Genomic DNA, 17,506 nt, shown 5'->3' on the forward strand with positions numbered 1-17,506 from the left:
CTGATAATAAAAATAATAAGTAAGACTCCATTCTTTTCTACAGGAAAATCCTCATCCCTCATCCCAGTACCAGTTCAGCATCTTGCTTTCTATCACAATTAGGATCTCTTCTTTGCCCAATATCATGGACCCAGGACCAGGATTTCCAGACCTTGTTCTCCCCACACTACACGTTTCCATAGTAACATGACTAGAAAGGCCACCAACAGTGCAGAGTGAGAATTCACTTGTGTATTTCTGTTGAGGGTCCATCAGCTGAGAGCTGCAAATGTCAGCTTCCTGATTTAGCTGCTGAGGTTAGTCACCTTTGGGTTGTTCCAGGTTCCATGTCTCAAACTTCAGGTGCAGCTCTCTAACCATAACTTGCCATTACACTCTGACATGCAAGTTGAATGGAGTCTCAGTTACAAATTTCACTTCTGTCAACCAAGATAGTGACAAAAGTAGGCTGGTGCAGTTACCACTTAAGGTTTCAAAAAACATAAAAGGTCACCAGAATCTTGTAGTACAGTGACTTCTATTACTTTGTAATGGGATGAATGGTCTCCAAATGAAAGTGAAATTTATTCTAAAACTATTCCCTCTTGAAAAGTAATTTATTACAAAGAGAGGTAGCTACTTTCTTTTAACTAGGTACCTGAAAATATTTATTTTCTCCAGATTTGCAGAAAATAATTGCCTTTCTAGCAGCACATCTAGAATTAACAAGTAACTACAAGAGAAGGAACCAAATTAAGCTTTGGAAACTAGATTTTAAAACTGCCTAGTTGGTTTAAAGGAATGTATTTATATGGATTTTTTCATTTTCTGACTTTTCAAATTATGCTTGTTTCCTATAAGAAAATAAGCTGATTAAGGAAAACAGCCCCATTTTGTAAGGGGGAAGTTGACAATTAAGGAAGTTCTAATTTGTTGCTATTGCCAACTTTATTGTCATGCAGTATATTCTGATTTTGCTGGACAAATAGAAAATTAGGTCAAGACTTGAGAGAATGATGCTGAACAAAAAAGAAACAAAGATTTCAGCTCCTTTGTTCCCCTGTATATAGCTTTGCTTTCAGGGGGGTCTTTTCAAGTTTGTTACAACCATCTTCTGCCCTCTGCTGGAATTTCAATGATGCTAGCATTTTACCTGGACAGAAATTTGGGATTTATGAAAAATGAAAACATTCACATTTTATTTTACCTTTATTATACATTGTAGTGTTTCAATTACTTTAAAAAACCCAATATACAACAAAATGGAATACTGTCAAGTAATCAGTAGGAAACAACCTTACTGTAAACAGTGATTAAGCAAAATTTATTTAGAAACCAATTAATTCTATAAACATTCGAGACAACTTAATAGAGGTATTTGTTGTACAAATGGTTTTAGTTTTAAACACAAATATGAAATTTCTCCCTAAAAATATATGACCTGAGTTGGAAAGTAAAAGTGAACGGAGAATTCTGGGGTTCATAGTTACATTTTCCTTCAATCAAAATATAATAAAATGCTTTCAACTAGTTATTTCTCTTAGAATTTAGAGCTCAGTCCCAGGGCAGGAGTGAGGGAACACTCCTCGGATGTCAAAAGCTTTGCTGAAGTCAATGGATTCCACTTGTTGACCCTTAACCAATGTGAGCTTTCTCATACAACCCCGGAAGGAGGTCCGACTGCTCAGACAGTTTTGCTTTACATCAGCTGTTTAGAAAAGAAGAGACAAAAGCTTGTCAAATTTTATTGAAATGACCAATGCAGAAAAGTGAAAATAATATAAAATAAAAACAATCACAAGGCAAGTGAATTGTATACCCAAATCTTAACACATTTCCCCACACTCATTTCTTCTTTTAACAACAATATAAGATTTTTGGAGTTCTGAAGATGAATGCTGTAAATGCTAAGAATGGCTGGGTGCCATTGTTTTAAATTGTCTGTCCCTACCTTTAGATATGTCTAATTAGATAATTTATGTAAACTGCTTTGTAAATTTTAAGATGTTATTTATAAATGTTAGTTGTTATTATTTATATACATTTGTACACACACACACACACATACACACATTCTCATTTAAATACCATGGCTTAGGAGACAAAGAACTTCTGAGCACTTAAGTTGTAATTTGATGGAGCCAGATTTGATTTAGTTAAGAGAGCCCCTAATATGCAACACATAAAAAATATAATGATGTTTTTGGTCTAACAACTTACTCATTCAATTCAATGAAGATTTATTTGCTCTGTGAAAGGCACTGTATTAGTGATAGAGGATAAAAATACAAAAAAGGATGATTTTTCCCTGTCTTTAAAAGAGCTAAATTCTATAAAGGAGAATCATAGATTGAAAAGGACCTTTAAAGTCATGTAGTTCAACTCCCTCACTTAAGATATGAGGCAGCTAAGGACCAGTGTCTTATAGGTAGTAGAGATTGGTCCAGAATTCCAACTTGGGTCCTGTTACTCCACTTGCAACACGTTGTCTCAAAATTTAACATGTATACAGAAAAGGAAATGCTATCAGGGTCAAAGTAACTACCATGTGTCAAAATAATAGCAGAGGAGAGGGTTGATGTAGAAGTGGCACTTGAACTGAACTTTTAGGAAGATAAGGACTCTACAAGGAAAAAGTATATTTTAGACCTGGGTGACCATCTGTGTAATGTGGAGAGGTAACAGCTAGCAGGCCAATTTGACCAGCTCAGAGCCTATGTGAAGGGAGTAATATGAAGTCACTGAACCCAAGGGAGATGATAAAATCACTGAAGGAGAACAAGTAAAAAGAATAAGAGAACAAGACCCAGAACAGAGTCTAATAGTGAATAATGATACTGTTTCCTGTCTATAAGATGTCTTTTTTTTTTTTTGACAAGCATGACATAGAATGTAGAAGTTATCCAATCCCAGCAATCAAGGAGTTAATTCAAGAAGACAAGCTATCCAGAATGCCATATGTAAACATTCAACATAAACACACACCTAATGCTTTTTAATCATAGTTGTTGATTTAGTGCTTTAGCAATTTCTTTTTTTTATTTTTTATTTTCTGATTAGAATATGAGTTGTTTCACCTCCCCCAAATGACCATTTATACCTAGAATTATGTTTATTCACCCAAAAGAACCAGTCTGCTACTGTGCAAATGACACATGAAGTTTCAAAGCACCTGTCAACACAGCATTTTATAGCATCGATTTTACCAATTGCTTGGAACATTTTTAATGCTGTACAAATCAGTGTGGGCAATAATAGGTTGTTGGGTTTTGAAATAGGTCTAATAAATGTGGTGAACTTACGAGTTACTCATATATACTTTCTACTTATTCTCAGAAGGGATGTGTAGAATATGGAAGTGCTGATGTTTCCCAAGAGAAATCCTATTTATGCTTAGAAACACAATTCTCAGAGGCCTAACCCCATTACTAAGTTATCCCCATTAAGGTATAAATGTGCTCCGGTAAACAACCAAATCTCCGGACAAAATGTAGTTTGGCAACATAGTTGTAATTATAATCTGCATCATTAATATCTTCTCCATGACTTTCTTCAATCTAGATAATGTAGACTTGTAGAACTGGCAATTTCCTAGGAGTAAATGCTCACACTGGAAATTTAACAATCAAGTCTTCAGAGCCTATCCTAGCTGGCTCCAGCATCTCCCATTTCTTCCTCAAGGCAGACAAATCCCCAGATAGACACAGGGTTCTTCACCCTGAAGAAATGTCCCCTTACGAGCTGGTACCCTGAGTATTAGCAATTATTCAATCTCAAGGAATTCTATAGGAGAGCTCTCTCATTGGGAAGACATAGAATATCCTAAGGATGAGTGGGTGAATGTAGTAGTTGTTATTGCTCGGGCACCAAAGGTTCTAGCCTCCCTTCTCTTCACCATTCTATCATGTCTCTCCCCAACTTGAAGAAACTGTTGCTACTAATAATAGAAGCAGAAGAATGCCTCTAGTGTGAGTCACAGCATTTTATATTCTCATATTGGGAGACTAACATGCACTCAGAACCAGGGTCAAGTCCCTGGAGGAATTTCCATGTTTGGGGGATGGGATGGGAGACAAGGGAAGTGAGAATATAGCCACCATACTATAACTTTCCAAAGAGTGTGGTCCAAAGGAACCATGTCCTGAGCAGCAGGCAGGCACTGGGGGGAATGAACCCTACATACTTATCTACTTCATCACTTTGGAAGTGAGGAGATAGGGTAGAGGAGTATTTGCTTTGTTTTCCCAACTTTTACCAGTCCAACTCCCAAGTCCAACACTGGTCACTTAAGAAAATTATAGTCACTGACTAATATACAAATAGCTCTAAATGACTGAGAATCATAGAATTTTAAAGTTTTAAGGTTCCATAGAGTCACCCTTCTCATTTTATGGATGGAAAAACTAACTCCCAAATTCAATGCAATTCAATAGACTTTTATGAAACACCTATTATGTAGAAGGTGCTGGGCATAAAAAGTCAAAATCCAAATGGCCCTTGCCTTCAAGAAGCTTTTAAAAAAACAACCAACCACAAGAGCAACAAAAAACAATGTTCCATCTAAATAGTCCTCCACCTTTACCTTTTAGTTTAATATTTTATTTTCCCCCAATTACATGTAAAAACAATTGTTAACATTTGTCTTAAAATTTTGAGTTCCAAATTCTTTCCCTTCCTCTCTATTCTCCTCCTTGAACCCATTGGGAAGGCAAGCAATTTGATATAAGTTGTATAGGTTATATTTGAAACAGTTTATTTTTTATTATCAAGTAGATGGTACAATGGCTAGTATCCTGGATCTAGAGTCAGTTCAAATCCCATCTTGTATGTTTACTATGTGTTTACCTTAGTTTTCTCATCTGTAAAGCTGATTTAAAAATAATATCTATATCCAAGTTAGTTGTAGGAATTAAATGAGATCACAATTATAAAGTGCTTAGCATTTAATAAAATAAATGCTATGTAAATTTTAACTATTATCATCATTATCTGTAAAACTGAGAAAATAATAATACTCACCCCTCCCAGAGTTGTGAGGATTAAATGAGATATTTGCAAAACAATTTTTAAATTTTAAAAGGCTACATAAATGTTAATTTTATTATTATTATTGAGGAGATAGAATGGGTCCACATATAAGCAAACCCATATCAATTTGAGGATAGAAGAAGAGGGACAGAAAGAGAAAGAGAGAGAAAAAACAACTAACAATTGGAAGAATCAAAAAAAAAAAAAAAGCTTAAGGAAAGAGGTATATCTGACACATCCCTCACACTATGCTGCCCTCCCCCACCCCCCCCAAAAAGATAAGGTTATCAAGCTGTAACAGGGTGAAATGGTTTGCCCAAAGTCACACATCTATCAAGAATTATTAATAATTAGACGAAGACAAGAGATGACATGCTTAATAAATTTGTGGAATATTGGGAAGAGCTAACATTCTGTAGCCAAAAAGATCTCAACAGCCTAGAATGATGGGCCAAATCTAATAAAAAAAAAAAATTTAAACTGTCTTCAAGTATTTGAAGAACTGTCAAATGGAAGACAAATTAGAAACTTATTCTGCTTGGTCCTAGAGGACAGAAGTAGGAACAAAAGTTGTAAGATACAAAGAGGTAAATTTAGATTTATTAGAAACTTAGCAATCAGAGCTATCCAAGATTACAGTAGGCTAACTTGGGTGATAATGTGCAATGGGCCAGAACTCTGGAAAAATATACTTGAGGCAAGGATTCTTACATCAAGGTACTAATTCAATGGAATTGATAAGATTGTCTTATCAATCTTAGCTTAGCATGGTTATCTAGCTTAGCATGGTGATTAATAGTTCAGTAAGATTGATTTAATCTTACAACAAATAATGGTTCCCTAGTGATATAATGATTGGCTTATACTCAGTATGATGAATGAATTTAATTGTAATAGAGTATTTAAGAGGTCAGAGTCAGACCTAGAGACAGACTGGGAGATAGAAAGAGAAGACAGAGGACTGGAGGCTAGGCTAGAGCTCAAGCTCTCAGACTCTGACAGACTTCAAGATAGAGACCATAGTGGTGGTTCTCCTGCCTCTTGCACTGAAACCAAGACCCATTCCAGAGGGCCTCCAGAAAGCTAGCCTGGCCTCAGGTGAAGGAGACAGACTGTGAAGGAGATAATAAAAACTTTGGACTTTATCCCTAACTATTCTTGTGGTGATTACTCTGCTGAAGGCTGGTCCCAAGACCTCCAGAAAGCTAACCAGCTAAGTGTGACCACAATTGTGAAGTTACAAGCTAACCACAATTGTGAAGTCACAATCATGTGAAGTCCATACACTTAAGTTAAATGACCATTTTTTGGTGACATTGCTAAGGAGATATCTTTTAAAATCCTTGTTGATATGTTTATTTATTCACTTATTTATTTGGAATGGCTTGAGAGCCTTAATTTTTTAAATGCTTAAGTGATATTTAAATATTTTCAGAAAAGGATTAAGCTAGTTGGCCTCTGAGTTCCCATTATACTTAAATTTTGTGATTCTGTGAAAAACATTAGCAAGAATCAACTGTATAAGAGGAGAATGAGGAAGGCTTGGTTAGGTGATAGTTCATATATATGAAAAAGACTTGATGATTTTGTGAACTACAGACTGAAAATTAATCCTAATGTGATTTCTTAGAATCTCTTAGAACATGAAAAGGACCAAGAGGTTCAGTAAGAGGGAAGTAAAAGTTCTTTTGTACTCATCTAGTCAGATTATGCTAGAATTCTGGAGTCATTTCAGAGTGCCATTTTAAACATAAATCAGTGAAAAACAATTGAGATAACAAAGGAACTTGAAACTATGTCCTAGGAAAATGGGTTGGAATAACCAATAATGTTTATCCTTGAGCAGACTTGGGTTAAGAGCAGAATAGTGTGAGTCCATCTTCAAATAACTAACAAGGAATAAAAGGGATCAGTCCTGTTCTTCTTGACTCTAGGATAAAACTGGGAGCATTGGGTATTAGGCAGATGTAGGTTAGATGTAATGAAGAACAACTTAATAATCCAAGAATAGAGTAGCCCACTTTAAAAAGTAGTTTTTAATCTCTGGAGATCACAAGATGATACCTTTTCTAAAATATTGAAAAGATTCCTATTCAAATATAGTTTGGATTAGAAAATCTCTGAGGTCCTTTGAATTCTGAGATTCAGTAATTTCCATGGTAGAGTTTCCAATGGTAGAGTTCCTGACACTAAATTTGGGACATGACTCTGGTCTTCTGACTACCATAAGATGTAAGTTAAATTAATTCGTCCAGTTTGTGCCAAATAACACATCATTTTTAAAGCTATCTAATGATTAATTTATTAGCATATACCATTTAAATTCTTCCTAAAATACCTATGTACTTTAAATAGTACTTTTTCAGAAATGAATCATAGAAAGAATGATGAATCTATTGTGCAAGCAGAATTTATAAATGAATCTCCTAATTACAAAACTACAGGGATAGCCTCTATTACTTTGACTTGGAATTTTTTTTAAAGCATTTTCAGCCTCAATAACATTAGTTAGTAGCACCTGGTTAATTCAGAAGGTTTCTTCATACAAAAAAATCAGAAAGAGCATTTTTTAAAAGAAAGGGAGTAAGTTTGAAATATGGTTAAATAAGTGGGCCATCAACAAGCCATCAACACTGGAGAGAAGCTGCTGGACTCTAGCAGGCTCAGTCTACATGACTGAAATTATGTGAAAATTAGAATTTGAGAATTTCCAAGAAGATTACATACTTATGATCAGCATTTAAGGATGACTTTTGGAAATGTGTGGAAGAAACTATTCCCTCTATAGAAATTGATGAAGACACTTAGAAAAAAAAAGATTTCTGAATCATCACATGCAATATTTCAATGCTGTTTCAAAGAGTGTTATGCCATTAATAATCCATCTTTTAAAAGATGTCTAAAACCAAAAATTTGTAGCATATGGAAAATTGGAGTCTTTGGAAAATAATCTCTTATTAAATAAAGATGGTATTCAAAAGAAAAACCTATATTGTTTTTGCTTATTATAAAATAATTATCTTTTCCATCCCTAATATGAGGCTGTTTAAAAACATTAGTTCCCAATATAACTGGAATAGCATTCATTATTAAATTTTATCACATCTAATAATTGATGTAGACACCATAATGCTCTAGTATTTAATAATGATTTAATTTCTATTGGGTTCCTATTCAATAATATAAATATATGCATATGCACATATAGAATATTTTTAATAAAAGAAAGATAATAAAGGTCATACTTACCAGGATATCCTCCAACATAGATGGGATTGTTGGTATCTGCAGATGTGGACTGAGTATGTGGACTTTCAGCAGGAACAGTATTTCCATCAACAATTAAAACAATGCGGTGTTTGCTCTTGTGGGCTTGAACCTTGTGCCACTTTCCATCACAAAGACTACTTGCAGATTTGGGTTCATATGTAGCTGTAATCCTACCAGCTCCATTGTTGACATGGAATGAAACCTGAGCAAACAACCAAGAGAAGTAAAAATCACTGTTGTTCAGTCATTTCAGTCATATCTGACCTCTATGATCCCATTTAGGATTTTTGGAGCAAAAATACTGGAATTGTTTGTTATTTCCTTCTCTAGGCTTGTTTAAAGATGAGGAGCTAAGGCAAACAGACTGGCTCAAGATCTCACAGCTAGTAAGTACCTGAGGCCAAATTTAATTTGCATTTGCACTGTATATTCAGTTTTTGAGATACAGTAAGTGCAAGATTCCAAGATCTTGATTCTATGCTCAGTGCTCTATCTACTGTATCACCTAGCTGCTGAGGGCTCATAAAGTATAAGCCTCTATTGAAGAGGAAAATTGTGTTTGAAATTAAATATTCAGTCATGAAAAATTACTTGTAAAAGGATTCTGCTTCTGTGCTCTCCCCAAATTAAAAAAAAAAAGTGGTAATGGTCACTGCTATGAAAAAAATTCCCAACCAAAGTGTCTGACAGCAGTCAGATCCTGCCAGTTCAATGCAGGCAGAAGTTGCTGAAAGTTGTTCTGAAATGAATGAGATTGCTTGTCTGTGTGAATCTGGAAGGGGAGCCAATACATCTTTATGCTGGCTCATCTCCTATGTGAATATTTTTAGCCTGAAATGGGATTCTCAATTTTGTATATAAGATTTCATCTGGATAGGTTTAACTCTTGAGGACTATATCTTTGTTAGGGGGATACATAGAAGGTGTGGTATGATTTGACTTTACTGTGATGATATTAAAAAGATTTCATCTGAATTGATCAGGGCTACTAGCAAGCTGCGAACATTGCTTTTCAAGTCAAAGTTTCAGAAATAAGCTGACCTTGGGGGTTTGTAATTGGAAATTTCATACTATGTACACAGAAAGGTTTGGAGTTTTATTTTCAACTTGATGAAGCAGTACCCAAGCATCAGGAGCTTAAAAACTTACAAAAGATTTGGGTAGGTTGATTGAATGAAAAGATAGCACCTAGGAAAGGGCCTCTGCTAATTGGGTTGTTCCTTTAAACTAGCTGCAGTTAATTTTCCAAATAGGAGCAGAGGGCATTTCTAGTATCATTCTAATATTGTACTACCATTTTAATGGTACCAATAATGGTAATAACACATTTATCTTTTTTTCTCTCTCTTGTTCCTCTCTGACCTTTTCCTTTTCTTCTTCTTCTTTCTTTCCCTCCATCCCTAAACTTCTTTCCTTTCCTTTGTATTAACATATTTGCACTTATTGTATATCAAAAACTGAATATACAATTCAATTTCAGATGTTATTCTGACATCTTCCTTGATGAGACATTATATCCATAGCACTTGGCAAAGGTGTTTTGTACAAAGCAGTTGCTCACAGTGGATTATAGTGAATTGCATTCTTCCTTGTCCCCTCAGTACTCATAGACTTTGCTGACACCAAAGGCTTACAAATAGGTTGTTAAAAACTCTTCTGATTATTGGGAGGTTTAGAAATATGATTTTTCTCTGGAAATAGATTATTAGTTGTATTAGTTATTAGTTGTATAACTTCAGATAAATCTCTTAACCTCTCAGGTTCCCCATTTCTATAATGAGTACTGTAGTTATGGAGATCAAATGAGCAAATGTATACAAAATGTCATTGTAGGTATAACATACTCTAGGAGTATGAGTCATGATTATTGTTATCCGATTGCTATATTATTCAAGCAGCATTATAACCTGAAACGGCACTTGCTCCTTTCTTGATAATTTTGACATACATCATAAAAAACATATTTTAGTCAAATTTATGGAGTAAAATATGATTGTATTTAAGATCACATCCTTTTACTCCATTGTGAATTTTAATTATCTTATTTTGCAGATTTATAAATATTTTACTCAATTCATTAAAAACAGAATAACTGCTTTTGAAATCTAGGATTAAATCAATAATCTTTCTTAACCAAGATTTGACATACATGCATCATTATAATTAGGGCTCATACTATTTACAAACAAAAGTAGAGACATTATTGTTATAAAAGGAAATTGCCCAAATTTTTATCCCTAATATTTATGAGAACTTACAAACTCAACAATAGTTGTACCTGGTAAGTCAAACCACCATCCACATCTTGAGCAACATGTTCCCTCAGATCCCAATAAAGACAGCTCAGAACAATGGGGGAAAAAAAAAGAGATTTGGGAATGATAATGCTTTCAACCAAAGCATCATTTTGAGAAGCAGCCTCTCTGGAGATCAGCCTGGATTATTAATAATATTTCTCTACTTCTTAATCCTAGCTAAACTTTATTTTCAGTACAAAACAAGTTGTAGAATTTCTTTCCACAAAGGCAAGCTGTAAATGAAATTGGACTTCTGTTTAGGAGAGAACAAAATTTGCAGTTCTAACAACTAGAAATTCATATAGCTCTAAAGCCTTTATTTCCAATGTGAAAAGTCATTTCTTATCTGGAGGACCATTTTTATAATTCCCTATGATGTATTGATAATTACTATAAGTTAAATCAATAAACAGTATTCATTTGTCACCAACCATATTATATACCAGGCACTCTTCTAGGTGCTGGGGATGTAGGAATGTGAGACAAATATAAGGAACGTAACAATTCTTTTTCTCAAGGAGCTTATATTCAAATGAGAGGGGCTGAAACTTGTTTTCTTCTAGCAAATATCATACACTTTAAAACATACTATGGTAATAAATGTATGCCATTTCTCAACCCCTTTCCTTTTCAAGAATTTCATTTATCAGTCAAGAAAAGATGTCTTGCCTTCAGAAAAATAGTAAATTAGGACAGGATGGATTACTACAACCATTTCAGAAAACAATCTGGAATTAGGCAATTAAAGTGTAGATCCATACTTAAAGAGTTCCTTGATAAGAAACACCTTACACCAAAATATTTATAGCAGCACTTTTTGTGGTTGTCAAGAAATGGAAATAAAGTAAATAGTTTATCAAAATCTTCCTCTTCCTTCTTATACCTACATCAAGAATGTCCTTGAAATATATATATATATATAGATTATTCTCATAAAAATTTTATAGAGATAGGAAGATAGACATATAGGTTAGTAGTTATGGACATTCTCCATTTCCCCCCTAGTTTTTGTAAACTATACCTTTCAAATATTTGAAAATTAACTCCTCAAAACATGCAAAAATTTTCTAGCACAGACATACTTTGTTTGAACTTGTTCTATTCCAGATGTTTATGATATCTTTCTGGTTTTCTTTAGTGCTCTTGCTAAATCCTTGTGTAATATCTTGGAAACTATGATGTAAGAACCGAAATAAGGTGGTTCCATTATCACTGATGCAGAAAATAACTTGTTAGAAAAATCTTTGCAGAACTTTTCTTTTTTCAAATGTTAGTTATCTTCCCTCCAGTGTTATCCTTAAATGTTTTTCCAGAAAAATATGATTTTATTGGCTTTCTCCCCAAGTTTTCTGGTAACTTGCTGTTTTATGACTATAATCTTTCACCATTTTGTATAAGATTTTACAAGTGATATTTTAAGCCAGTGTAAGCCATTATCTGCTTTAATTTCTGTTTGACAAGGATATCAAGTGATTGCTGATGGAACTGATTTCTAGGCTTTTTTTATTTAGAATTTTCTATTTTTTTTCATTACTACATACTTTTTATTTGTCCCCAGATCATTTATAATAAATTGTGGTCTCCTTCCTTCTACCAAACAGCCAAACCTTGTACTTCTAATAGTACCATTAAATCAGAAACAGGGAAATGTGTGTGTTCATTTTAAACACAATGTGAAAAAATTTTAGATTATTGATTATTTAGAATTAACCAAACATTTCCCTCTTCAGAGTTAAGATAATTAAAGTTGATTTGTGTTCTTTTTATTACTCAATTACCCTTTTACTGTTATTACAATAAAAATACCATAAAGAAAACAAGTACCTACCTTGCCATTTACAATTTCTATTCCAATAGCATCTACTTTGGCACTACTAATTCCAAGAAGAACACCATTCATTGCAGTGGTACGAAACTCTAATGTTATATTGACATCTGATCGAACTTTGTAGCCATCTTTGACTAGAAAACAAGTATAAAAGTTATTATGGAATAGGATGTGAGAAATATAGAATATACAAAATAGCTGAGGTAGCTTGGTTTGTTTTGCTGAATGTCAGAGCATTTTAAAGTACTCTATTATTTATAAAAACAGCAATAATAATAGCTAGCAGTGATACAGCATATCAAGGTTTGTGCCTTACAAACAGTATCTCATTTTATCTTCCTAATAACTTTGGCAGATAGGTGGCATTATCACCCCCAATTTACAGATGAGGAAACTGAGGGAGAAAGAGAGTTAAGTGACTTGTCCAGGATCACAATTAGTTTAGCCTGATGTTAAATTTGAATTCATGTCTTCCTGCCTTCACAGCCAGCACTCTATCCACTGCACTTACTAAGTTGTCTATGAAAACATCTCAGTATTTAATCTTATTATATCTTACTGGTTCTAGATATATTCATCATGTATTATCCAAAAAATGTGGAATAGGAGTTAGAAAAGGGAATCTGTCATAGTTTACCGATGGAAAAGTCTTGTGTCTCCCATAAGTTCCTTTATTTGATATCCAAATACCTGATCACCCCTTTGCTTTTTTTAAAGGATTGATTCATGTTACCCCATACATGATTTAAATAAAGTCAATTTGATTTTACTAAGATTTACATAATGCTTATTTTTATACTGAGACAGAATGTGCAAGGCATTCTTCAAAACAATTATGTGATGATGCCCAATCTTAAAGAATTTATATTCTGAGGCAACTTGGAAGTACAGGATCTAGTTTTTGGTTGATGAGAATTTTAGAAGTCAAAATTAAATGTATACCTCCTTTCAAAGTAAGAGTGGAAACAAAATGAATTGTATTTACATTTTGTTTGTACCTTTGGGATTGATGCTTCATCATTTGTCCCCCTTTTCTCTGACATTTTCAATTTCTCCATCTTTGGTGGTATCTTTCCCCTCTGTCTATAAACTTGCTTAGCTCTCCTTGAATCTAAAAATGTTTTTAATCTCCCCTTTTATCTTTTACTACTTTTCCTAACTAAAGTCCTTTTCAATTTGGCATAAATCCCTATCACGCTACAAAATATTACCAATGACATATTCATTGCCAGATCCAGTGACCTTTTCCAAATCTTCATTCTCCTTCAATGCTTCTTTATAATTTGCCACTGTGCTTTTAAAATCAGTTCCTCATCCACACAGTCTCCTACCTTAACCTGTGTTAACTTGGAAATCTTCTGCTCTTTAATTCTGGAACTACTTCTCTTCTTCCCTCCTCCTTTTGCTTCTTTATTCTTGGTTCTCTGCTCTTTATATACTTTCTTTCTGAATGATTTCACCCATTCTCACAGATTCCAGTATCATCTCTCTTTAGATAACACCAGAATCTTTACTTCAGCACTGATCTCCCTTCTGAGTTTACATCCACAAATGCAAAATTTACACCTTTCTTCCTGGTTATCCTGACAGCATTTTAAATTTAACATATCCAAAGATTATCTCATTATATTCTCAAGAGAAGGGTACATACAGAATTAAAGTAGAAGTTACTGTGCTTCTATGCTTATTTTGAAAGGAGTTATACATTTAATTTTGACTTTTAAAATCCTGATCTACAAAAAGTACACCTTGTACTTTCAAGCTGCCAAAGAATATAAATTCTTTAAAGTTGTGTATCATTATGTAATTGTTTTTAAAAAAAAAATGTCTTGCTCATTCTCTATACTCAGTATAAAATTAACATTATGTAAATCTTAGAGTAACTCTCTTAAATCCATAGGGGTGATATAGAATCAATTTCAGCTCTTTCCTTTTAGATCCCTTTTAACAAGTTAGTCATCATTCCCCCATTCTCAGTTACACAACTAGAGAATTCAGTGTCCTCTTTGACTCTTCTATTAATTGCCTACCAAAATCTGTCACTATGACCTCCAGAATCCCTTTTGCTTTCCCTCATTTATATTCTTATTGCCAACACACTAGTTCAGGCCTCCATTCTCTCTCACCTAGACTATTTCAATAGAATTCTACTTACTCTTTTGACTCTCCTTTAAATCTGTTCTTCTTGCTATAGCCAAGTTAACTTTTCTAGTGCACGGATCAACATGTATTATTCCACTGCTCAAAATTCTCAAGTAAATGAACTGTTGACTGACAGTAGTTGCTTGATAAATGTTTTATTGACTAATTGACTCCTCCTTGAAAACATACTTCACTTCTTTTTCTTAGTGCCTTTGCTTACATTTCCCTACTGATATCCTACACATCTTTCAAGGTCCAGTTCAAAATGCTTCTTACTTTATGAAGCTGCTTTTTATCTTTTTTTCTTCTCTGAATCTTCTTACTATTTTGTAATTTCTGATGTGTTTATCACTTTCTCTTTTACTCCTGTGGGTTTCAGTTTTTTTTTTATCTTAAAAATGAGAGGATTGGACTATTTGATGAGTAAGAAGACTCAAGTCATTATTTTTGTTATTTATATAGAGACTTTAGATCTGAAAGGACATTCATCTAATCCACCCATCTCATTTTACAGATTCCCTTCCTCCCCAACAAGTTCACAAATACTTTCTGTATCTTTGCATCTTCATTATTTTGAATAATGTTTTGTACTTAGTAGGTTAATATATGATTAACTGAACAGAATACTACTTACCAAGTGCAACAAATCCACTCCCTTCAAAGAAAGTACCTTCCTGTGCCATTGAATAGCATCTATTTACAGAAGAGGCAGACAGTGGGTTGTTTTTGTCAAGCTGTTTGCCATTAATCACCACCTCCCCAATACAGGCAGGGATGCCATAGGTAATCTAAATCAAAAGAAATATGACAGTATGTGAATCAGATTAAAAGATGAGCCCTTATGAAATTAATACATGGCACTGCTAATTAATACAGAACCTAAAGATAACAGTTTGAATATTTATGATGTTAATATACAAGAAAGGTTCTGTATTCTTCCCAATTAATTATTGTGAAAGGAATGTGAAGTTAATTGGGCTATTACCAATATAAATTGCAAAATTTTCTGAATTTTGGATCAAATTGTTACTCTATCATTAAAACAATCAATAGTTCAGTCTTAAGAACTAGTAAGACTAGTTAGAATTTAGGGTGAAGTTACAACATGTAATTTGTAAACATCTTTTATAAAGGCAGCTTAAAGCAACTTTTATAAAATTTTCAAAAGAGGCTTCCAGGTATGGGCTATGAAGACTCATTTCCTATGCAACTAAGATATAATACTGACACAATCAGAGAAGGCTTCTTACATTTCCAATATTCTTGGCTCTGTAATTTAATGGAAGGCCTCCAAGGTAAAATTTTCCTTCCACATCTAAGGTGGTACCATCTCCAATTGTGGTCACCATTGTTGACTCTTGTCCATCTATTGTGATGAAACCCTTCCTTTTGGCATACTCTGTTTTCACCTGAAATGTAAACAAAATCCATAAATATAAAATCTGAGAAAACAATAACAACCTCTTTCCTAGTGGTAACTGCAACAATTCCTCACTACATGCACAACACAGAAATAGCAAACTACATCATTAGGGAAAAGGAACTCTACCTAATAATCAGAGATCTAGAAAACTAAGGTTAATACAACTTTTTAATTTTGTTCTATTAGGTGATTCTGTGTGCCCCTGTCCCTTCTCCCTGTCTTTTCCCCATACTCTCTGCCTCTTTCTCCTACACTATTTTCTTCATTCTCTGCCTTTATACTCTCTGTAGTTTATTAAAGGGGGATTGATGCATTACTCTCCATTTAACTGCCAGCATTATCTTTCCTATTTGGTGTCTAGTAGTGAGTTGCTTTGTTGATCTTTGCTTTCTCCCAGTGGCTTCAGTGTGGGATATGGCTATAAACAAGTAGTCCTAGCCCAAGTGCTCCAGTTTATGCCTTAAGGTAAGAGATCTTTAAAGAAGTCTCTAGTTGGGTTAAGTCAAATAAGCCTATTTCTTTGACCACCCAATGGGAAAGATAATGCTGGAAGCAAGTGGAGAATAATGCATCAATCCTCCTTTATTAAGGCACAGAGAGTCAAAGGCAAAGAGTGAAAAAGATGGGGTAGGAGAAGGAGGCAGATAGTATGGGGAAAAGACAGGAAGAAGGGACAGGGCCACACAGAATCACCTAAATGTGGATCAGAATCAGCGGCATGGACCTATTATAAGTAGAAGTGTCCTTCAGGGACAGGATTTGGGGTCTCATCCTTACAAGGCTGTCTTGGTCTTAGAACATCAGAATACCAATATCCTTTCAAAGTTTTTAGTGCCATATTAGGATTACTAAATTTGCATAATATTATATGTATCTAGAGCTTATCTGCAGTTTACAGACAGAGGGGCTATTACTGGAACCAAGGGGCTGTTTATACTGGAGCCTCGTTGACTTCTTCATATTTAGCACATAGCTTCTTGATGTGACCTTAATTAATTAAGGAGACAGTTCCTATTTCTTAGTTTCTAAGTCCTATTTATTGGTACCTTACACTGGCTACTTCTATTTTTACTATACTGATTGATGGGGTAGTTGGGGAGATTGTAACAAGGTATAATTTCAATACACATTTGTATGTATTTGCTAACTTTTCCAAAGTGATTCCCATTTCTTGTCTAGCACATCTGCAGCAACAACAAAAAAATACAACAACAATTGCTAACATCTATATGGCACCTACTAGCCAGGCACTGTATATATATACCATATATCTATATATCTATATAGATATATAGATATATAGATATATATGTATATAGATGTTTGTATTCATCTCACAATAACTCTAAATATAGATTTATTTGGGTCTCACAATAACCCTAGAAAACAAATTCTATTTTACAATTGAGGAAACTGAGATTGAAAGGAATTAAGGAACTTTCTCAAAGTCGAGGCTGAGTTTGAACTCACATCTTCCTGACTCCAGGTGTAGGGTTCTATCTACTTTAACACCTACTCACCTCAATGTAATACACAAAC

At 34.1% G+C, this 17,506-nt stretch overlaps 1 protein-coding gene across 1 annotated transcript in view; it reads right to left on the bottom strand.

Annotated features, from left to right (window-relative positions):
- Positions 1-1,276: 1,276 nt before the first annotated feature.
- Positions 1,277-17,506, bottom strand: part of LAMA1 (laminin subunit alpha 1) — a 184,648-nt gene continuing 168,418 nt past the window's right edge. Inside the window, exons 59-63 of the mRNA XM_012541536.2 lie at positions 15,795-15,953; positions 15,179-15,332; positions 12,403-12,536; positions 8,257-8,479; positions 1,277-1,687 (exon numbers count right to left, since the gene is read on the bottom strand). Of these exons, the coding sequence (XP_012396990.1) occupies positions 1,527-1,687; positions 8,257-8,479; positions 12,403-12,536; positions 15,179-15,332; positions 15,795-15,953 (831 nt within the window). The 3' untranslated portion in view covers positions 1,277-1,526. The remainder of the gene's footprint in view (positions 1,688-8,256; positions 8,480-12,402; positions 12,537-15,178; positions 15,333-15,794; positions 15,954-17,506) is intronic.

The sequence above is a fragment of the Sarcophilus harrisii genome, chromosome 1, assembly GCF_902635505.1.
Source record: "Sarcophilus harrisii chromosome 1, mSarHar1.11, whole genome shotgun sequence".
In the NCBI taxonomy this organism is placed as follows: domain Eukaryota; kingdom Metazoa; phylum Chordata; class Mammalia; order Dasyuromorphia; family Dasyuridae; genus Sarcophilus; species Sarcophilus harrisii.